The following is a 24234-nucleotide window of genomic DNA, read 5'->3' as shown; positions in this document are numbered from 1 at the left end:
CTCACAGATGAGACTGTCTAGGCAAAGTTTATACAGATTTAAGAAACTAAATCAGGACCTTAGGAAATACTACCATTGAAGAATGAATTAAATAAGAATAATCTGCAAAGGAAACAGAGAAAGGGAGAGTAGGGTGTTAACAGACAAGAAAGAGTTTGAAAATATAGGTCAGTGAATAAATGCAATGGAGTAAAACCCCAGTCCTGGAAGAAAAATGAAGTGATGTGATGTGATCAAGAGAATAAGAGGGGGGAAAGCTCTGAAGAGAAAAACGAATACCTCTTCCTCTGAGGCCATAGACAGAAATAAATCTATAAACACAGAATCAGAAAGTCAAGATATTAACACCTACAAAAACAACTCTCAAAGCATGGGGAAGACATTTTCAGGGGTCTTTGAAATTATAACTTTTTTAATAATAATACTATAACAGTTAATTGTCTTTTTCTTTCCTATTCCCTCAGGAACGTAAGGCAGCATTTTCTAAAAGTTATATGAAGTGTGATATAGCAACAGGCTGAATGCAGAAGCACATATTAGGATTTAGCTGTCTTCTATTAAACCACAGATTTCAAATGAGACTTAACAATGTTACTCTTCTAATTTTCTCTTTGTTCAGGACACAGTGATTTTCATTAAAAATGTAATGTATGTTAACACATAATGAGTTTATTTTATGATAAATGAATAAATACTTTTAAATTCTCAGTTTTAATATCTAATATGGTAAATATAAATAGAACCTTCATAAACAAAGGCTCTTTGCGGGTCCTCAATAATTTAAGACCTGTAAAGGGATCCTGAGACAAGAAGTCTGAAAACTGGTGACCTCGAGAAGCAAGAATCATAAAAAGAATGAAACAGGAATCAAAAAAGAGAATCAGGGCTTCCCTGGTGGTGCAGTGGTTGAGAGTCCACCTGCCGATGCAGGGGACACAGGTTCGTGCCCCGGTCAGCGAAGATCCCACATGCCACGGAGCGGCTGGGCCCGTGAGCCATGGCCGCTGAGCCTGCGCGTCCGGAGCCTGTGCTCCGCAACGGGAGAGCCCACAACAGTGAGAGGCCCGCGTACCAAAAAAAAAAAAAGAGAATCACATAAAATCTAAATGTGTTCACCAAGTACTTCCAATAAACTACTCACCAGTACTGATGCTTTTAGAGTAACATAAAGTTTATAATTAGTCCCATCAGGAATAAAACAAAACCGCTAACTCTTAACAGGAGTATAGCAAAACAATTAAATTCATGGGCCTAGAACCAGACTTCCTGATCTTCAAATTCCTAATCTTTGAATCTTGGCTCTCTGCCACTAACTACTTGCATCATCCCAAGCAAGTTACTTAATCTTGGTATGCTTAAATTTTTTTCACCTATAAAACAGAAGTGATGATATTAGCGGCACCTACCTCATACAGAGTTGTCATGAAGATTAAATGAGAGTTAATACATGTAAAGTGTTTAGAATAATGTCTGGCATTGGTGGTCAGTGTTAGCTGTCATGGTTCCTGTTGTTACTGCATGCATACAAAATCATTTTGGATAAGAACAGAAATAACCTATCTCAAAGTGTTAGTGGCTACCAGAAACCAAAGAGCACTGAGGCAACACAGAAAAGCATTATCAGTGACCTACAAGTTTCCTTCAAAGATAAGATTTCTTTTCCCAAGCCATATGGGATCTCCTTTGGTACATAAGGACTGTGACTTCCATTGTTTTCAACCACGGAAAGAATTTTTCTTTTGCAAAATACATTTTTTACTAAGTGATCTTCAAATGGGCCAATAAATAATTAAGACTTACCTTTACACATTGTTCAGCTAAGTCTCTGCTTGTCCTGTTGTTAAGTTCGACTACAACCAAACGATTGCAAAGTGCTTTTATAGCTCCATCTACCCCAACAATCCTTCGGGTGCATTCTGCAGATACGTCCAGGTAGTATGTTATGGCACGGGCTGTCACCTCTAGCACATTGTCTGGAGCACTTTCGTCAAGAAAAATTTTGCAGAGGGCTGGTAAGAAAGTGCGAGGAGGACATCTGTAGTGAAAGAAATCATATTTCACCTAGGATTACTAAATTCTTAACATCAAAAATTCACCAAAGTAACAGATAATAAAAACTATATCATGATACATCATGCTCGATACTGCTTCTGCATATATATTAGGTAATATTTCTCATATTGCTTTTGCTTCCATAATAATCATCACAGGCTAATTTCATCATTGCTGAAAATATAAAGTTGTAAACAGTTTAAAGTAGCAGAATGAACATGAAACCATGTTCATAAAAAATTGCTATTCAATACTAAGCTCAGCTCAAACATCAACTCTGTAAAACCTTCCCTAACCTCCCCAAATAGTCAGGTGGTATTTTCACATGTTCCTAAAGCCTCATAAAAACAGTTCCCACATTGTTTAATGTATCATTTTATTTCCTTACTTACATTAAGAGTTCCTGAATGCCAGGGACATTGTTCAATTCATGTTGTATGGGAACAAATGCTGATTTCGGGTTTAACAGACCAGAGTAATACATAGAACAACAGCTATGTAGCATTTCTGGTCCTGATTTGTAAAGTAAAGATAGTATCTAAACAATATCTACTTTATATGGATGTTATGAAGATTAAATGAAATTATATACATTAAACACTTAGCTCAGTACCTTGGCACCATACTAAACTAATTAACGTTAGCTCCCCTTCCCTCCTATGAATAGCTAATACCTGCTATATAAACCTGCATGACAGTTTTATCAAAAGAACATTTTGCATTTTTTAATCAATATTTTATCAACACTTAAATTATAAAAGAGCATAATTTAATTTAGTAGAGATCTCAGTTATATGTCATCAAATAATTTATCTGCACAGACTAAACTTCAAATGAGCTACAGATAACACAAAAGGCACTACAGTCATCCCTCAGTGCTCAAGGAGGAAAGATTTCAGGGCCCCCTGTGGATACCAAAATCTGTGGATGCTCAAGTTCCTTATATTAAATGGTACAGATACAGAGGATACGTGGAGGGATACAGAGGGCTTGCTGGACTCTCAACGTTTCGGTGGAATTATTTTTCCTCCAATTTTTAGTGTGCACGTATCTTCAGTAGCTTTTAAAAAATATCTGTAATGTATGAACGTCAAAGTAACTCTAACCTTTATTTATCTGCTTGAATGATGTTCACTTAAGGGGTCCAGCGGCAGGAATATTATCAAAGATTTTAGAAGACCTCTTGCATTCAGTGACTGACCAGTCACTGATTAAACACAGGTGGTTTTTATTAGCCAGCATCACTGGCAACCTAGGTCACATAGTCACTATAAATTTTCTGAGGAGGAAATGCTTTAAGATTAGGTTATGGAGATAGTCTGATAGTTCTCAGGTAAGATCAGAAGACTGACGAGCATATCAGAATCTTAAAGCATTTTTGCTGCTCTCTACATTGGCAATATGTTAGTAAACCAAAGAGATAAGATTGTAAAAGTGTTAATTCTACTGAGGAAAAACACACTCTTAAAAATAACGTTTTTTGCCTTAGAAAACAGTAGCTTTTGAAAAAAGAACAAAATTTTGAAGTTGACAGTCCTCACATCAAATGACAAGAATGGATCTACCATATGATTTATATTAAAAATAAGAAAATATCCATCTATCTTATACAGTACAAAAACTGGACATCAAAACACAAAATCTAAGAGAAATGTTCAGTATAACTATCTATAATTCATGGGGAAATGTGGTATCTGCTTATTTGGGGAATAACTATGATCCCTGCTGTGTTCCCTAAAATGTGATGAATCTCCTGAACAAGTATGGCTAAGGGGCCAATGAAAAAAAAAAAAAAACACAAAGAAAGAAGTTCTAAACATAGGTTCTCAGCTGTTAACTGTGATCAATTTTATTTCTAAGAGAAAAATATCCTGCATACATATTTTAAAAGAGCTTATTTTATGTCAGGTATAATGAAAACCTGCTTTGTGAACTTTTTAAAGGTATGGTACAAAACATCTGTTGTAACTTTTGGCTATTAGACAGGAAAAAATTTTTGTTTTTCTAGCTCTTGAGTTAGTTTTAAAACCATGAGAAGGTATTTTAGGCATATTCACTAATTTTTCAATTTAGAACCAAAGCAATTTACAAAAATCTCAACAATACAAATTAACTATAAATTGAGCAAAAAAAGTAGAGAAAAACACATCAATAGTAATTAATGAATTCTGAAAAGTACAGAATAATTGAAAGAACTATAGTTATATTACTTGAAAGTTCATATTGCAACTAAAACAAATTACTAACAAGTGTTGTTGCTTAACATACTCTGCTGGATAACCTGCTTTAAGACAGTCACTGTGATATAAACATTTATAAGACCTTAAAACTGTCTTTTCACTTGTTGGTTAGTAACAATTTCCTAGAATCATTTTCAAAGAAACCCTGTGTTGATAGATACTTCAACTGGGCCTTTAAATTCAACTTGAGCTTCATGGCTATTCAGGAAGCACTTGCCTATCTTCTAGGAACAAGACCCTCGCGTTCCTTGCCCTTCGTCCTGGGCTACAACCACAGCCACAACTTCCCCAGGTCTGTATCCATGTCAACAGAGATTAACTAAGAAACTAATTTACATAATCAAGAAAACTCATTATAAATCTGTGATCACCAATATTAAATAAACACAATGCCCAATAATTCTGCTACATTTCTTCCAGTGTCTGCAATGAGTACCTCACACCTTTTCTTCAATTTTCTCTTGGCTTAATGACTCCCTTAGTTTTCCATTCTAGCCTCAGTCCTAAACTCCCTTCTCTTCTCTAGCTCATCTCATCTATTCCCTTTGTTCATACACCATAGCTATAAATCTCATCCACACACCATGAAAACTCCCAAAATGTTATCTCTACCCCAGACCAACTAAATCACTATCACTATCTCCATTTAGAATTATCACAGGCATCGTAAAATGAGCATATTCAAAACAAATGTGCCTCCACCTCCAAACCACTGCCTTTGTAAATATCACAACAATCCAGAAACCTGAGAATCATCCTCAGTTTTCCCCCCCATTTTCCTCACATTACACATCCAATCCATTAGTTAAATCCCACCAATGTTCCCTCTAAAATATATCGTAAGTCTGTCCACTTCTCTCCACATCTTTTACAAACGTAATCTAAGCTAACTTCAAACTCTTGTCTGAACTACTGAAATAGCCACTTAGACATTCACATTAAGAGACAGGTTTAGCACTAGTGTCGAGCAAAGTATTTCTAGAGGGAGAAGATCAGTCTGGAATAAGGTGTGAGAGCATGAGCAACATAAAGAGGGCATCTATGCAGGGGAATGCCCCAGTAATGGGCAACTGACACAGACAAGGGAAGTGATCAAATTAATAAATATATTGAGGATAATGGGAGCCAGATATCTCACTGGACTGGAGTTGGAAACACTGAAAAGAGAAAACTAGAATGAACCCTGTGGTGTTAGATTGGAACTGGGGGTACTGGTATGAACTCATGGTTTTCAACAGACTGATAAAAAGATAAAGATACATAAAGATGCTAATGTGTGTGCTGATCCCTCTGCCTAAAATGCTTTTCCCCCAACTCTTCCCATGGCCGGTTCTTTGTCATCCTTCTGTCAGCCTAAATGTTACCTCCCCAGCTTCAGGCTTACCTTTACTAACTACTCAAAACAGGACTCCTGTTTTTTGTCTTAATTTACTTTGACAATTTATATTTATATTTCATTTTTTGTTGTCCACTGTAACTCTCTCCTAAAAATCTGTGAGCTCCTCAGGAACAGAGATGTATTTCACACAGCCCCCAACAGGGTTCTCTGCGTATGGGAAGATACTCAAGTTTTATTTGTTGAATGAATGATACCAAGAAAAAGTAAGAACTTTTTTGCTTATGGAAAGAGAAACCAAACAAAAAAGAATTCCATCAGCTCCCCTACTGATCTGCCTCTCCACACCCATGCCCAACCCCTCACTAATATGTCTCCACCCCTCCACACACATGCCTTCATCCTAGACCTACCCCCATTAGGTCTCCTTCCCCTGCCCCACACCTTCCCACAACACAAAAAAGTGAATCCACTTTTATCTCTCATTTCTCATAGAAAGCAAAACACCAAATCTAGACTCTAGTCTAAACTGCTCTCTTGAAGCCCAGAATTACAGACCGAACTGCCTCCTTTACTCATCTGTCATACCTAGAGATGTTTCAGGAACCATCAAACACAACCTGCCAAAACTAAACAAAGTTTCCCTACCAAAAACCATACTATTTATTCTCTAACCTGCCATCCAACCACTCAAGTAAAAATCATAAAATTCTTCCAAACTCCTGTTTCTAAAATACAAAAATCAACACCTAATCTTGATGGTTCTACCTCCTAAATCTGTTTAATATCTTAATTAAATTCCAACTAGAATCTCTCACTAGACTTTCCAGATCCTCGTGGCCTTGAACAGGTCCCCTCTGCAAGAAACATTTAGCCCCTTCTCCTCTTTTTCACTTGTATTCCTTTTTCAAGGAAACTTTTAAAATTAAATGTAAAAAATGTTAGGAACACTCAGGTCAGAGAGTACCTCCTCTTGGAAGCCTGCCTTAGACAAACCTCACCACGCATTCTCAGTTATGTTCCTCTTGGGTGGTTTCAGAACATTCAGTGAAACCCATCTATCAGAAGCATCTGTCAAACTATATTCTCCCATTTATCTGTCTCATCCATGAAAACATGAGCTACTTGATAGCAAGGTCTGTACCTTATCTATCTCTGTTCTCCTACAACCAAGTCCAGTACTTGTTATCTAGTGGATACTCAAATATTTGATAAATGAATACATGAAAATAATCCCAGTTTCAAAAAATTCAGTTTAATAGAGAAAAATATAATTTAAGTAAGTAAAAATAAATATAATAAGTGCTGTAATAAAAACCTGAAAGAAGGAGTTTCATTAAAAGTTTTTTTGGGGGGGAGCTTAATATCCAAAATATATAAACAGCTCATACAACTCAACATCCAAATAAAAACCAACCCGACTGGGACTTCCCTGGTGGCACAATGGTTAAGGATCTGCCTGCTAATGCAGGGGTCATGGATTTGACCCTGATTGGGGAAGATCCCACATGCCTCAGAGCAACTAAGCCCAAGTGCCACAACTACTGAGCCTGTGCTTTAGAGCCAGAAAGCCACAACTAATGAAGCCTGCATGCTGCAACTACTGAAGACTGCACGCCTAGAGCACGTGCTCCACAGCAAGAGAAGCCCCTGCTCGCTGCAATTAGAGAAAGCCCATGGGCAGCAATGAAGACACAACGCAGCCAAAAATAATAAAAAATTAAAAAAAACAAACAAAAAACTCCAACCTGATTAAAAATATGGGCAGAAGACCTGAATAGACATTTTTCCAAAGAGGACATGTAGATGGTCAACAGGCACATGACAAGACGCTCAGCATCATTAATCATCAGAGAAATGCTAGTCAACAACAATGAGATACCACCTCACACCTGTCAGAATGGCTATCATCAAAAAGAACACAAATAACAAATGTTGGTGAGGATGTGGAGAAAAGGAGACCCTTGAACATTGTTGGTAGGAATGTAAATTGGTGCAGTCACTGTGGAAAACAGTATAAAGGTTTCTCAAAAATCTAAAAATAGAACTACCATGTAACCCAGCAATTTCCACACCTGGGTATATATGCAAAACAAAAACAAAAAAAGTAATTTGAAAAGATACATGTGGCCCAATGTTCACAGCAGCATTATTTACAACTGCCAAGATATAGAAGCAACTGAAGTGTCCATCAAGAGAAGAAAGGATAAAGAACATGTAATACACACACACACACACACACACACACACACACGCACACACAATGGAATACTACTCACCATAAGAAAAGAATGAAATTTTGCCATTTGTAATAAAATGGATGGACTTGCAGGGTATTATGCTAAGTGAAATAAGTCAGAGAAACACAAATACTGTATTATACCACTTATACGTGGAATCTAAAAAATAAAACAAACTAGTAAATCTAACAAAAAAGAAAGAGACTCACAGATATAGAGAACAAATTAGTAGTTACCAGTTGGGAGAAGGAATGGGGAAGGGGCAAGATAGGGATAGGGGATTAAGAGGTACAAACTACGATGTGTAACATAAATAAGCTACAAGGCTATACTGTACAGCACAGGGAATATAGCCAATATTTTATAGTAACTATAAATTGAGTGCAACCTTTAAAATTGTGAATCCCTATGTTGTACACTTATAAATTATGTAATATTGCACATCAACTATACTTCAATTAAAAAAAAAAGGTGTGAGACAGAAAGCTCAGCTCAGGGGATTTGGGGAAAGGAAGACCTCACAAAAAAAGGAAGAAGTTTGAGTTAAATCAAGGTATTCTCTGCCTTGAAGAGTTATTGCAAGAACTTGGGATAAAGTATATAAAATATAGTGTTTAGCACATAAAAGATGCTCCATAAACCACAGGGTAGAAGTTTGCCAAGCAGACAAGCTCCTGTCTTCTAAGTAAGGAGAAGAGTATATGCAAAGAATGGAGGCTTGAAGAATTATATACTGTGGCAGATTGTATTTTCTAACGATATCCACATTATTTCCCATCCCACATATCCATAAATTCTTTTTTACAAGGTGACTTTGATATTCTTTCTACTGAGAGGGTTTACGTTTCCAGGCAGGTTTATGATTACAGTGAAAGTTATCACTTTGTGACTTCTAACATTAACTCAATTCTACTGGATTCTCTTAGGACTCTTGCTCTTAGAACACAACCACCATGCTGTAAGGAAGCTCAATTAGCCACATGGCAAGGCCAGTAGATGTTCTAACAAATGCAACTAAATCCAGTATTCAAGTGCATGTGAGAGAACAAGTCATCAGATGATTCCAGTGCCTGGTCATCAAGCTTTTGTTATTTACAAGTAGGATCACACTACAAATACCATCCTATAACTTGCTCGTTTCTTTAATCAATATGTTGTGACCACCTTCCCACATTAATATGAATAGGTCTAGTTCAATCTTTCTAATGTCTACATAATAGCCAATATAATGAATAGCCATACACTGTTAACCATTTAGATGGTTTCCAGTTTTTTTACTACTTGAAGCAGTCCTGCAGTGAACAATATTGGGAGTATATCTTTGCACATTTGTACCAGTATTTAAGAAGGAAAGATTTTGAGTATTTCTTTTCTTTCTTTCTTTCTTTCTTTCTTTAAATTTAATTTATTTGGCTGCATTGGGTCTTCACTGCTGTGTGTGGGCTTTCTCTAGTTGCGGCGAGAGGGGGTTACTCTTTGTTGCGGTGCGCGGGTTTCTCATTTTGGTGGCTTCTCTTTGCTGTGGAGCAGGGGCTCTAGGCACGCAGGCTTCAGTAGTTGTGGCACGCGGGCTCAATAGTTGTGACTCGCGGGCTCTAGAGCACAAGCTCAGTAGTTGTGGCACACAGGCTTAGTTGCTCTGCAGCATGCGGGATCTTCCCGGAGCAGGGCTTGAACCCATGTCCCCTGCATTGGCAGGCGGATCCTTAACCACTGCACCACCAGGGAAGTCCCTTCAGAAGTATTTCTGTGAGTACATTTTTTGGTTTGACAGATATTATCGAACTGACTTCTAAAGAGGCTATACCACTGTATACTCCCATCAGAAGTATTTTAGAGTACCTATTACCCCACCCCTAGGCCACTAAAAATGATATTACCTTTACATTTGTGCTAAGTTGATAAATATTTTTTTAAAACTTTATTTCATAAAATTTGGCTAGCTATGAGAGAATTTAATAAACTTTAAAAATGAAACACAGAATATTCAAACCTCCACCAAGAAAACAAAAATAATCTAAAGATGTATACATTTAGACAAATACTTCAGGATATACAAAATCTCTGATTAGAACAGCAAAAGTCATAAATAACTCCCCCCCAAATTCAACACTCACATTTTATTTCTGTATTTCCAATACAGACTTTATTTCTGTATGAACATGTACTTAAGGCAGATACAAAATAAATTAATTAATTAAACTGGGAATATATTAACATTATTTTAAAATTTCCATTCTGGGGGACTTCCCTGCTGGAACAGTGGTTGAGAGTCTGCCTGCCAATGCAGAGGACACGGGTTTGAGCCCTGGTCCAGGAAGATCCCACACGCTGCGGAGCAGATAAGCCCGTGTACAACAACTACTGAGCCTGCACTCAGAGCCCACGAGCCACAACTACTGAAGCCCACGTGCCTAGAGCCCATGCTCCACAACAAGAGAAGCCACTGCAATGAGAAGCCCGTGCACTGCAACGAAGAATAGCCCCCACTCACTGCAACTAGAGAAAGCTCGCATGCAGCAACAAAGACCCAACGCAGCCAAAAATAAATAAAATAAATAAACTTATAGAATTTCCATTCCGATATCTCTTAAAAGATAAAAATCAGGGGCTTCCCTGGTGGTGCAGTGGTTAAGAACCTGCCTGCCAATGCAGGGGACATGGGTTGGAGCCCTGGTCCGGGAAGATCCCACATGCCGCGGAGCAACTAAGCCTGTGCGCCACAACTACTGAGCCTGCATTCTAGAGCCAATGAGCCACAACCACTGAAGCCCACGCACCTAGAGCCCGTGCTCCACAACGAGAAGCCACCGCCATCAGAAGCCTGCACACCAAAAGAAGAGCAGCCCCCGCTCAACGCAACTAAAGAACGCCCACGTGCAGCAATGACAACCCAACGCAGCAAAAATAAATACATACATAAATAAATTTATTAAAAAAATTCACTAACCTACTCATTCATTCCTCCAGGGAATAAAAGCTTGTAACATTATCTTCAATTAGATTCTCCTGCAATCAACTGTAAAGTGCAAAACAATCAAAAACCACAAGGTCTGCTACCAATAGCAGTTCCACTTTGAAATTACTCATGAGAAGGTTAATTATATATGAACATATTTTGTCAGACTTCTAAAAACAATTAAATATTATTAATCCAAACAGATAAGCAAACTTTGGTTTCCTCTTACATGTAATTTTGAAGTCAGCAGTTCAAAAAAACATACCATCAGGCAAAAATGCATGTACAAAGATGCTCATTGTTGCATAACCTATATATCTAATAACAAGGGTATAATTAAGCATATGACACATCCGTATGGCAGATTATGCAGGTTTTTTAAAGCTGTTTACTAAGAACTAATGATACAAATACATAAAGAAAAGGGGGACTTCCCTGGTGGTGCAGTAGTTAAGAATCACCTGCCAATGCTGGGGACACAGGTTTGAGCCCTGGTCCGGAAAGATTCCACATGCCGTGGAGCAACTAAGCCCATGTGACACAACTACTGAGCCCGCGTGATACAACTACTGAAGCCCACACGCCTAGAGCCCGTGCTCTGCAACAAGAGAAGCCACTGCAATGAGAAGCCCGTGCACCACAGCAAAGAGTAGTCCCGCTTGCCACAACTAGAGAAAGCCCACACACAGCAATGAAGACCCAAAACAGCCGAAAATAAATAAATTAAAGAAAGAAAAAGGGAAAAATATATCCATTTTGGTGTTTATCACATAAAAATATGCAAAGAAAGTAGAGCAAAAAGTTAAAATGGCTTATTTCTAGATGGTGCAATTATAATTTTCATTCTCTAGATTTCTGACTTCTAAATTTCTGAAACAAACCTATTTCATAACTCCCCAAAATAAACTTAAATCTGTTAACCGAAATAAGCTAGACAACAGCAGATGGATTGGGGAAGGAAGTCAAAACATAATGACCCATGTTGGAAGTGAGTTTCAAGGGCTTTTTTCCTTTCCTCCTTTCTTTTCCAGCTTTGATCCCTGGACAGGCCAACTCCCAAAAGCACGTAGCAGGGGGGTACAAAAGAACTCTGAGAGGACCAAGAAAAGGGGCCTCTGTGAGCCAGAGGGTATGAAGAGAAATTCCTGGGGTATCTTCCTCCCAGTCTGGCCTCAAGGCCAGACCCAGGTAAAAGCCCCAAACAAAACTCTGAGTGATACATGCACAGTGCAGTAGAGGTGGCACAAGCATCTAAGGCCCTGGGAGAACTGGGAACTAAGAAAAGGAGCCCCTATAGCCAAGAGAGCATGAAAGGAATCATGCTATTTTTTTTTCTGTCTTTTCTCTTACTACTTTCACACTGAGGGCAGTCCCAGTCCCAGAACGTATATAACAGCACAAGGGGGTTGAAGAATGGGTGGGGAGTGGGGGAAATGTGGTTAAAACTTCAAGAGATCCCCAGTTTTCTAGCTAGAACACTAGTAAAAAGGTTCCTGGTAGCTGAAAGATGTGGGGGAAATCTCAGAGAAAAAGGAGCTAGAAAAATGATCCCTGACACAAGTTCTGAGTCCACCTCTGAATATATGGAAGACAAAGATAAAAAACAATAGCAAACACTTTGACAACTGCACTATGACATAATCCACCACCCAAGTCCCAGACTAAACTGAGTGACACATGCACAAAGTAGACCCAAACACCATAACAAAGGCTTTGAAACCACTGACATTGGAACCACCACCCACAGAGAGCAAGACAGAGCTTGCAGTCTAAATTTAACCAGGATGACTGCATGCAAAAGAAAACAACAAAATCAACATTCTCCAGAGGGTTTTTATAAAACCCAGAGTCTCACAATATAATATTCCAAATGTCTTGGATAAAATCCAAAACAACCTGAAACACACAAAATATCAATACAATATGATCTATCCAATTCAAGAAAGAAGACAGTCAACACATATAAGCCTGAGACAACCTAGTTGTTAAAATTATCAGAGAGGACTCTAAATCAGCTATTATAACTATACTCCACAAACATTCCTGAATGTGAACATTCTTGAAATGATTGGAAACAGAAGTCTTCAACAGAAAAATACAAAGTATGAAAGGAATCAAATGAAAATTTTAGAAATGAAAAAACAGTTTGTGGAGAAAAGAATACTTCACTGGATGGGCTCAAGAGCAGAATGAAGATGACAGATAAAGAGTTTGTGAATCTGAAAACAGATCGACAAAAATTATTCAGTCTGAAGAACACAGGGAAAAAAACTGGGGGGAAAAAGGGGAACAGATTCTTAGGGATCTGAGGGAGCATATCAAAAAGTAACATTTGTGCCACTGGAGTCCCAGAATGAGAAAAAAATTGGTATAGAATACAGATTTGAAGGAACTTTCTGTATTTGGTGAAAGACATACAGATTTAAGAAACTCATTAAACCTGAAATAAGACAAATTCAAAGACAACCATGTACAGACAAATCACAAACTGCAAAAAATCAAAGGTAGAGAAAAAAAGATCTTGAAAGCAGAAAGAAGAAAAACAACACAAAGAAACAAAGATTAGAATGAATGCAGATTTATCATCAGAAACCATAAAAGCCAGAAGATAGTGGAACAACATCTTTAAAATGCTGAAAAGAACTGGCACTACACAATTCTATATCCAGCAAAAATATCTTCACAGCATGAAAGTAAAATAAAGACATTCTCAGATGAAGGAAAACTAAGAGAACTCACCACCAAAAGACTTCTCCTAAAAGAAATGCTAAAGAAAGTTCTTCAAGATGAAAGGAAATGACACCAGAGAGATACATGGAACTTCAGGAATGAAGGAAGAACAACAGAAATGATAAATATCTGGGTAAATATAATAGATTATTTTCCCCCTATTAAACTGCTGAAAGCAAAAATTACAACATTGTCTCTTGAGGTTTTCAACATATGTAGACAATACATATGACAACTGTAACACAGGGATAAAGGAATCTACATAGTTGTGAGCCTTCATCATTTCACTTTAAATGGTTAAACGTTAACTCTGAGTTAACTGCAATCCCTAAAGCAACCACTAAAAAATACAAAGAGACAGAGTCAAAAAAAACTATAGGTAAATTAAAATAGAATGCTACAAAAATATTCAAGTAATTCAAAAGGCAGGAAAGAAAAAACAAAGACACAAAACAAGAAACAGAACAACAAAAAAGCCAAATAAAATGTTAGACACATATGTAAACATACCAAAAACTACATTAAATGTAAGTGGTCTAAACTCACCAATTAGAAACAAAGATTGTCAGGCTGGATTAAAAAACACAAGCCAACTGCATACTGTCCAAAAGAAACTCACACTACAGACGGGTTAAAACAAAACAGTGGAAAAAGATATAGCAAACAAACACTATCAAAAGAAAAGCTGGGGGCTTCCCTGGTGGCGCAGTGGTTGAGCGTCCACCTGCCGATGCAGGGGACACGGGTTTGTGCCCCGGTCTGGGAAGATCCCGCATGCCGCGGAGCAGCTAGGCCCATGAGCCATGGCCGCTGAGCCTGCGTGTCTGGAACCTGTGCTCCACAACGGGAGAGGCCACAACAGTGAGAGGCCCGCATACCGCAAAAAAAAAGAAAAAAAGAAAAGCTGGGGTAGCTATATTTATGTCAAAGTACACTTCAGAACAAGGAAATTTATCAGATATAAATAGGGACATTACATAACGATAGAAGGGTCGCTTTAACAAGAAAACTTAACAATCTTAAGACATCTAACAGGGCTTCAAAATACATGAAGCAAAAATGGAGAGAAATGAAGCTAAATAGATAAATCGATAACTATACTTGGAGACTTCAACACGCCTCTCTCAGTAACCTATAAAACAGACGGAAAATCAACAAGGATATAGACTGAACAACACTGTCAATCAACTTGACCTAATTTGACACTTGTAGAACATTCTACCCAACAACAGAAGAATATATATTCTTCTCAAGTACATATGGTCCATTTACCAAAAATAGACCATACTGTGGGCCATAAAAAAACCTTAATAAATCTAAAATAACTGAAATAATATTAAGTGTGTCCTCTGACCACAATAATAACACAAAAATATCTGGGAAATCCCCAAATATTTGAAAATTAAGCAACATACTTCTATATAACCCAAGGGTAAAAAAGAAAGTTTCAATGAAAATTTTAAAATATTTTGAACCAAGTGAAAATGAATATAGAACATCAATGAAAACATAAAAGAAAAATTTATAGTATTAAATTTATATTAGAAAGGGTCTCAAATCTCAGCTTCTACCTAAGAAACTAGAAAAAAAGAGCAAATTAAACCCCAAATCAACCCAGAAGGGAATAATAAAGAGCAGAAATCAATGAAACTTAAAACAGAAAAATAGAAAAAAGGAATGAAACTAAAAGCCGATTCTTTGAAAAAATTAATAAAATTTATAAATCTCTAGCCAGATTGACCAAAATATAAAAATTACCAATATCAGGATGAAAAAGAGAATTATCATTTACAGACAGTTCTGGGTGTTCTCTGATGCTTTTGCAAAAATGTTCCTATAAAAGCGTTTCATCTTCAAGGAATTCACGGAAAAGACTCTGACAAGTACAGGTTTCTGGTAACTGACTACATTGCTGAACTGAATGAATAAGCATTTTCAGAACTCTAATGGAAAACTGATGAATTCATAAAAGTGCTAACAAAAGATCAAGATAAAAAAAATTAATTACATGGGACTGAGTGAACTGATGAGGATGATTATAATTTTTGTGGCTTTCTGTTTGAATAAAAAAAAAAATCCCACAAGGACTCAGAGGCAAAAAACATACAAATCAATTTTCACTGCAAAGTAAAGGAGTTGTTACAGTGGAGGATTACTGGACTGAATGTCAATATTATGACATAGTATGAGTGTGTTTCGTGTTTGGTAATTGCAATCACTGTTGCTTTTGTTGTGGTCATCCATTTACAATGCTTGTTGTCAGTTTATTTAGCTCTTGTAAAGATAAAATACAGTGTGTGTGTGTGTGTGTGTGTGTGTGTGTGTGTGTGTGTGTGTGTGTGTGTGTGAAAAAAAAGAAAAAGAGAATTATCACTGCAGACCATATAAACATTCAAAGGATAAAAAAGCATACTACAAACAACATTATACCCATAAATTTTAATTTATATTAAATAGACCAATTCCTTGAAAGACATACTACAATTCACTCAAGAAAAATTAAGTAACTTGAGCAGTCCTCTATTACAGAAATTGAATTTAGTAAAAAACCTTCAAACACAGACTTCCCTGGTAGCACAGTGGTTAAGAATCCACCTGCCAATGCAGGGGACACAGGTTCGATTCCTCGTCCTGGAAGATCCCACATGCTGCGGAGGAACTAAGCCCGTGTGCCACAACTACTGAGCCTGTGCTCTAGAGCCTGTGAGCCACAACTACTGAGCCCGCATGACACAACTACTGAAGCCCATGCGCCTAGAGCCCATGCTCTGCAACAGAAGCCACCGCAACGAGAAGCCCGTGTACCGCCACGAACAGTGGCCCCCACTCGCTGCAACTAGAGAAAGCCCGCACGTGGCAATGAAGACCCAATGCAGCCAAAAATAAAATTTTTAAATAAATTAATTAATTTTAAAAAATCCCCTCAAACACATCAATTTATTCTCTTACGGATTGTGCTTTTGGTATTTATTTAAGAATATCTGCTTAACCTGGGGTCACAAAGGATTTCTCTTATGTTTTCTTCTAGAGGTTTTATAGTTTTAGGTTTTATGTTTAGGTCTATGATTCCTTTTCAACTTATTTTTGTATATGGTGTGGGGTACAGGTAAAGGTTAATTTTTTTCTTTTTTGCATATAGATACCAAGTTGTTCCAGCAGCATAAAAAAATATCCTTTTTCCACTTAACTGTCATTGCACCTTTGTTGAAATAAGTTGTCTAGGTATGAGTCTATTTCTGAACTCTCTATTCTATTTCATTGATCCATTTACCTTTATACCAATACTACACTGTTTTGACTACTGCAGCTGCATAGTAAGAACTGAAATACAGTAGTATTAGTCCTCCAACCTTATACTTCATGTTTTGGCTAGCTAGGTCCTTTGCATTTTCAAATGAATTTTGCAATCAGTTCATCGGTTTCTACATCTTGTCAGATTTATCTGTAAGCACTTCAGAAGAAATAAAAACTCAAATTTACACAGAAATCTGTATGCTAATGTTTATAGCAACTTTGGTTATAATCACCAAAACTAGAAAAACCCAAATGTCTTTCAAGAGGTGAATGGATAAACCATCTGTGGTACATCCATAAAACGAAATACTACTTAGCAATTACTGTTACACACATATAGATGACTCTCAAATGTAATATACTACAAGAAAACTCAAAAGGCTACACTCTGTATATATCATTCCATTTATATGACATTCTGGAAAAGTCAAAACTATAGCAACAGAGAAAAGACCACTGGTTGCCAGGCACTGGGGTTGGGGGAGGGTTTAACTTCAAAGGGAGAACTCTAGAGAATTTTGGGGAATGATGGAACTGTTCTGAATTTTAGTTGTGGCGGTAGTTACACAACTGTATCCGTTTGCCAAAATCCATATGTAATTTAAATGACAAAATTAAATAGCATACATATAATAATCACAGTCCTCCCTGAATAGTGCTAAAAGAACAAATCTATGGCACAAATAGATGCATCACAATTAAAGGATTATTAAAACTTTTAAACTTGCTAAATATTTACTTCTTACATCATAGGTAGAAATTATTTTTACATATTAAACCCAGTACTATACTATAATACCAATTTATAGACACAAAGGTGTCCTAATTAGGAAACTTTAAGATCACTCAATCTCTACAGAACTGTCAGATCAGTCAACCACACAAATGAGATTTAGTAGAATGTTCAGATGAATCCAATTTAAGCAATAGTTTCCAAAATGCTACCTGCAATGATGAAAGAATCTTTCCCTAATGGAAACAGAGATAAGTAACTTAAAACAAGAGCAAAAAAAGTTTCATGAGGTTACAAAGAGAAAGAATTTCTCTTAGGAACTGTAATCGTTTCTATACTATTACTACCATATGCTTTTTCCAGACTATATGACTTGGACCAAGATTTCAGAAGATTTACAATATAAAGAAATTTAACTTCTTTTAGATAAAGGAAGTTATCTATCGTGGTGATATTTTACTGAATATAGTCACTAAATTGAGCACTTCATTTACTAAAAAAAAAAACACTAAAAATTTTAACTGTAAAAGATTAATAAATTTTGTTTCTTGAAGATAATAAATAACATCTTTTGATCCATTTTATCTTTTATTCCATTCTTGCCCCTGCCCCCAGCCTTGACTCTGTATTGCTTAACTTATAATAACTCTTGGCATACAGTTAAAAATTACAGCCTTCCCTCTCAAAGAAAAAGAAGTAAGTCAAATTCCAATATGTAGACTTGTTTTTCTCCAATTAAAATACACACACAAAACTGACAATTCGTTCAACAAATATTTATTTGTTTAATGCCTTTTGTTTTGTTTGTTTGTTTTTGGGTTTTTTGGCCACACTCTGCGGCATGTGGGATCTTAGTTCTCCAACCAGGGATCGAACCTACCGTGTGTGTCCCCTGCAGTGGAAGCGTGGAGTCTTAACTACTGGACCACCAGGGAAGTCCCTTACTGAATGCCTTTTGGTGCCAAGCACTGTGCTAAGTGTTGGGGGTAGGATACAAAGATGAGAATAACAGTGCTGGGCTCTGAGGAATTAAAAGATCTAATGACACGGTCAACAAGTACTATGCAAAGTATACATATATATCGCTGTAAACTAGAAGAGTGTTTTGTTTTTTACATTTTTAAGGTGACAGACACTTTGAAAACAAAATGAAAGCTCACTGAAGCTCATTATCTATGAGCCCCCTAGAGCACTGACAGAGCATGCTTCTCATCTTCCAGCACTTCTCTCTACTGTCCACTGAAAAGCACATATACAGCTACTCTGTTTACAGAAATTCACTTATCTAACTTTTCAGGATTATATGTGTTTGATACAATGAGCATTCTCTGTGCAGGGAAGGCTCAGCTGCAGGATAAAAAAAAGTAATTTCACTTCCCTATTACTCTGACGCTGGGTAGAAGAAAATATGGAAAAGGCAGGTACATTAATGCAAGTGGGTAGAAAAAACATCAATACATATCGATGCGAGCACTGTTTCTCCTTTAGAGAAGAACACGATGCTCTTCCTCCAGGAGACTCCTCAACCAGTTTGACTCCAAAAGTACTTTCTATAAGCATTTTAAGGACTATGGAAAACAGGCACAATATAAAGAATTTCTTCAATATCTGGATATTAGCTACTGTACAATAGCAATATGTTAGCAATGGAAAAACAAAAGTAATAGTATGTATGCATGAGATGCAGCAGAGGTATTTGAAGGCATTTAAATTTTATTCACTAGGTAAAGAACACAAAAGATTTTGTAAAGAGGAATAATACGGTCAAATCAGTATTTTTAGACTATAGTCAATTATACCTCAATAAAGCTGGGGAAAAAAAGACCATAAAAATATTTTAAGACTGGAACTCTGCGTATAGTTAGCTTATAGGCAGGGATATCTGCTATGAAGCTACAAGCACTGCATGAACATAATCATCTCCCCATACCAATCCTAGATAGTACCATTGTTTTCAATCTCCTACTTCAGGGAGAAAACAGACGTCATCAGACAGAAATCCCTTCAACTTTTTACCATCAAACCTGAAACATCGGGCTTCCCTGGTGGCGCAGTGGTTGAGAGTCTGCCTGCTGATGCAGAGGACACGGGTTCGTGCCCCGGTCCGGGAAGATTCCACATGCCGCAGAGCGGCTGGGCCCATGAGCCACGGCCGCTGAGCCTGTGCGTCTGGAGCCTGTGCTCCGCAACGGGAGAGGCCACCACAGTGAGAGGCCGTACCAAAAAAAAAAAAAAAAAAAAACCTAAAACATCTTCCTCTTTCCTGTGTTACAACAAGGAACACACTACCTTAAATCTATCTCTCCACCAGTGGACCAAAGCTTTAATACTCAAGGTGGGATTTTCCAACCAACAACTTCAGCATTATCTGAGAGCATACTAGGAATGCAGAATATCAGGCACCACACCATACCAACTGAATCAGAATCTGCAATGTTAACAAGATCCCCACGTGATTCACATTATGCACATTACTCCCAGTTTCTCAGAATCCTTATACTATGAATTATCCATTCTCTCTCCTAACTTTTTTTTTTCTCTACTAACTCTCTGACCTCTAAAAGAAAAAGCCCCACACTCCCATTCCAATACAACTTCTCAAAAATTTTTCCATACTCCCTGTCTCCATTTCTTTCTTCAACTCATTCAAATCTGGCCCTCAAGCCACTCCACTCAGCTCTCATTAAGATCAATGATCTTGGGACTTCCCTGGTTGCACGGTGGTTAAGAATCCACTTGCCGATGCAGGGGACACAGGTTCAAGCCCTGGTCCGGACACATGCCGTGGTGCAACTAAGCCCGTACACCACAACTACTGAGTCTGCACTCTAGAGCCTGTGCTCCGCAACAAGAGAAGCCACCGCAATGAGAAGCCCGCACACTGCAACGAAGAGTGGCCCCCGCTCACCGCAACTAGAGAAAGCCTGCGCGCAGCAATGAAGACCCAATGCAGCCAAAAATAAATAAAACAAATAAACTTATTAAAAAGAAAAAAGATCAATGATCTTGGAAATGTTGCTAAATCCAAAGGACACCTTTTAGTCTTCACCCTACTTGACCTCTCACGAGTATGCAACATAATTCTTTCTCTTCTTTAATCCCTCTCTTCCCTGCGTTGACGTGCACTAATGATGCAAAAGCAATGGTGGATAAAACTGCTGGTGCTTTAGCATGAATCAAGGCAGCGGCACTAAACTGTACCACTAGTAATGGTATGGTATTCTTCACTGCCAAGCTCTAGCATGGAGGGAAAAATTATTTATTTTACTAAACCTCAACCCTTGAATACATATCTTTTTACTATCCTACTTAAGGAAATGGAAAGTAAGCATAAAGCACTTCTGCACAGGAAGAGTACTTGTACAACTGTTGGAGAGCTGAACTAGCCACTTTTTTTCATGCAACATCATTTTTACTTGAAAGAACTTCAGGCAAATTGTGGTTATTCAGACTTGGATATCTGGCAAACATTTTCTCAAAAATTAACCAAGTAAGCCTTTCACTTCAAGGAAAAACAACTGACAGTATTTGTTGCCAATGATAACATTCAAGCTTTCAAGCAAAAATCACAACTTGTACCTGCCACCAGGAGCTTGACAGAGCTTCTCAATATTTAAAGACCTTTCTGATGAGATTAGTAGTCGCAATAACAAATGTGAGTTTGTGATACTGTAGAATGACATATGGCAACATTAGGAATATCTGTATAACTCAGCAGACCAATACTTTTCACATGACCAGTGCATGATCTTTCAAACTTAAACATGGGTTTAAAAAAACCCACTCAGGGACCTCCCTGGTAGTCCAGTGGCTAAGGCTCCGTACTCCCAATGCAGGGGGCCTGGGTTCAATCCCTGCTCAGGGAACTAGATCCCACATGCCACAACTAAAGATCCTGCGTGCCACAACTAAGACCTGGCACAGCCAAAAGAATAAATAAATATTTTTTTAAAAACCAACCCATTCAAAGTACCAGAGAGACCAACAGATTTTAATGTACAAGAGTATGACAAGTTCACTGATATTTCAGAACCCACATTATAACTAACCCTTCAGAAACTATCACTTGCCTATACACTACTATGCATAAAATAGATAGCTAATGAGAAACTACTGTATAGCACAGGGAACTCTACTCAATGCTCTGTGGTGACCCAAATGGGAAGGAAATCCAAAAAGGAGTGGACGTATAGCTGACTCACTCTGCTGTACAGCAGAAACTAACACAACATTGTAAAGCAACTATACTCCAATAAAAATTAATTAAAAAAAAAAGAAACTACACTCCCCCCTCAGTTTCATATGATATCAAAGATGAATATCCATAATTACACACAAAATATCATTACAACATTCCTCCCTTTTCCAGCTACATCTATGGGGGGATGAGTTTTTTTTCATATATTTCAGTCAAAACAACATAATGCAACACAATAAATGCAAACCAGATATGAGAATCTAGCCACACCCACACTCATGATCTCAGCCCCTCAAAACATGGGAGTTCCTTGGCAGTCCAATGGTTAGAACTTGGTGCTTTCACTTCAGGGGCCCAGGTTCAATCCCTGGTTGGGGAACTAAGATCCCACAAGCCATGAGGCGTGGCCAAAAACCCCCAAAAAACAAAAACAAAAAACAAAAACATGGTCCTCTTCCAGTGTTCTTTCTCACTGAACGGCATCATCATCCATTGTAACCTGAATCATCCATGGTACCTCCATGCAATGAAGAGTAGCCCCCGCTCGCCGCAACCTGAGAAAGCCCATGCACAGCAACGAAGACCCGACGCAGTCAAAAATAAAATAAATAAATTTATAAAGTAAAAAATTTTTTAAATAAATTAAAATTTCCTTTAAAATTGTTTCAATATAATAACACTTCTAAAAAATGCCATTACAAACACCTCTACTATATGTTACTACTTAATGGAAGACATGATAGTTGATTTGACTGGTAGGTATGCTTACTTTTTAAAATACCAAAAATAATTCTCAGGTCAATGAAAACCCTCTAATGAAATCTATGAATGTTCAAAAACCTATTTCACTTTTCTATGAATCTGACCAAAACAAGAGTTAACAGAGCAGCAAAATTATTATGTTCTCAAAGTTTGCCAATAACAATAACTACTTGAAATAAAGGAGTCACTAACAGACTGTGATTTGGGAACTTTGCTCATAAGGATTTTTATCATAATAGTACTGTCTCAATGGGATTTACAACTAAGAATTATTAACTATTTATTTATTAATTCATCTTCATTAATCATTCAAAAATGAAGATGATTAAAAATGCTTTGTCAATTTAGTAATTCAGCCTTTATTCTCACCTCAAAGAAATTAAGATAATTACACCAAATTTTATGTCAACATCTCAAACATTTTCTACTAATTACTTCAAAACGGCATTAGAACAAATATAGAAGCATCTGAGTTTTCATTTACTTATCACCGGAATTCAAAATTGTAAATATAAATGTAAAATAAACAATGAAAACCAAACGTGTTCAGCATTCAGAAGAACAGTTAATCTAACTGGGTATCACATAAGAGGAAAAACATGGCATTAATGGCCAGTCTAGTACTGATTCCTTTGCATTTTTGCACAAATTCTACACAACCTCTGAATAAAACTGCTTAAACTCTCCAAACATCAAAGTCTGTTTCTACTATTCCGAAAAGTATGCTATATGGTTAACATCCAATTTATACCCTCTCCAAACTGAAATTTACAAAGCAATGATATGCTTAACAAAGTACAGGGAATTCCCTGAAGGTCCAGTGGTTAGGACTCAGCACTTTCACTGCAGTAGCCTGGGTTCAGTTCCTGGGGGGGAACTAAGATCCTGCAAGCCATGTGGCACTGCCCCCCCCACCCAAAAAAAAGGTACAGTGTCCTAAGACTTAACACCAATGAAGAAAGGGCAATTGGGAACATATGTTCATTATCATCTGCATTTTCATGTCAATTTAAGCCAATTACTTGATACAGAAATAGCCACCTTTAAAGAAGTATTTGTATTCTCCCAGCTCATAACATGTTTTGAAATTGAATCAATCAAGCTATGGGTTAAAATCAGTATTCCCTAATTCCTATTCATCCAATAAACATGCATTTGTGTCATCACAATTATCATTACTAGAGTTAGTTCACCTACCAATTTTTATTTCTCAGGAAAGTGTAAATGGAAAACTGCAAGAACTTTTTAAAAGATAGTTTTAAAACTCACTAAACAAAATTCTACACAAACTGAAATCAGCAAATGGTTGAAAACATGTTATGTAGATGTCCCTACAGCAACCCCAAAGGAAGATGATGAAGGGATGTACTTACGTTTCAAAACAACGATCCACGTTGTCAGACATCAAAAGCAGCATGCATAGCTGTTCAAGGGCTATTAGTTGCATGTCCCTTTCATCTCCCTGTCCCATCTGTAGCCATTCCAGCAATGTATCTGGATCCACGTCTGCCATGTTGTTTTTAAAAGCTTCTTTGCTCAAATTTTAAAAGTAAAGGCAAAAAGTCCTCTAAATGTCCAGGACTGATCAGCGTGGGTTTAAAATTTTTTTCTTTTACATCGGCTAGAGCCAAATTTTTGTGGTGTCCTCCTAGGAATTAGAAAAGACTCATAAGTATGTTTCGAAAGCGTG

The 24234-nt window shown here is 37.3% G+C and overlaps 1 protein-coding gene across 3 annotated transcripts in view; it reads right to left on the bottom strand.

The window, feature by feature from the left end:
- The window catches only part of HECTD1 (HECT domain E3 ubiquitin protein ligase 1), a 93083-nt gene that overhangs the window by 67208 nt on the left and 1641 nt on the right, over nucleotides 1-24234 (bottom strand). For all 3 annotated transcript variants that reach the window (XM_024732645.1, XM_024732644.1, XM_024732646.1), the window contains exons 2-3: nucleotides 23918-24192; nucleotides 1801-2035 (exon numbers count right to left, since the gene is read on the bottom strand). In XM_024732645.1, coding sequence (XP_024588413.1) covers nucleotides 1801-2035; nucleotides 23918-24057 — 375 coding nt within the window. In that variant the 5' untranslated portion in view covers nucleotides 24058-24192. The remainder of the gene's footprint in view (nucleotides 1-1800; nucleotides 2036-23917; nucleotides 24193-24234) is intronic.

This window comes from Neophocaena asiaeorientalis, unplaced genomic scaffold (assembly GCF_003031525.2).
Source record: "Neophocaena asiaeorientalis asiaeorientalis breed wild unplaced genomic scaffold, Neophocaena_asiaeorientalis_V1.1 scaffold216, whole genome shotgun sequence".
NCBI lineage: Eukaryota > Metazoa > Chordata > Mammalia > Artiodactyla > Phocoenidae > Neophocaena > Neophocaena asiaeorientalis.
This window is presented reverse-complemented; position numbering and strand designations above follow the sequence as displayed.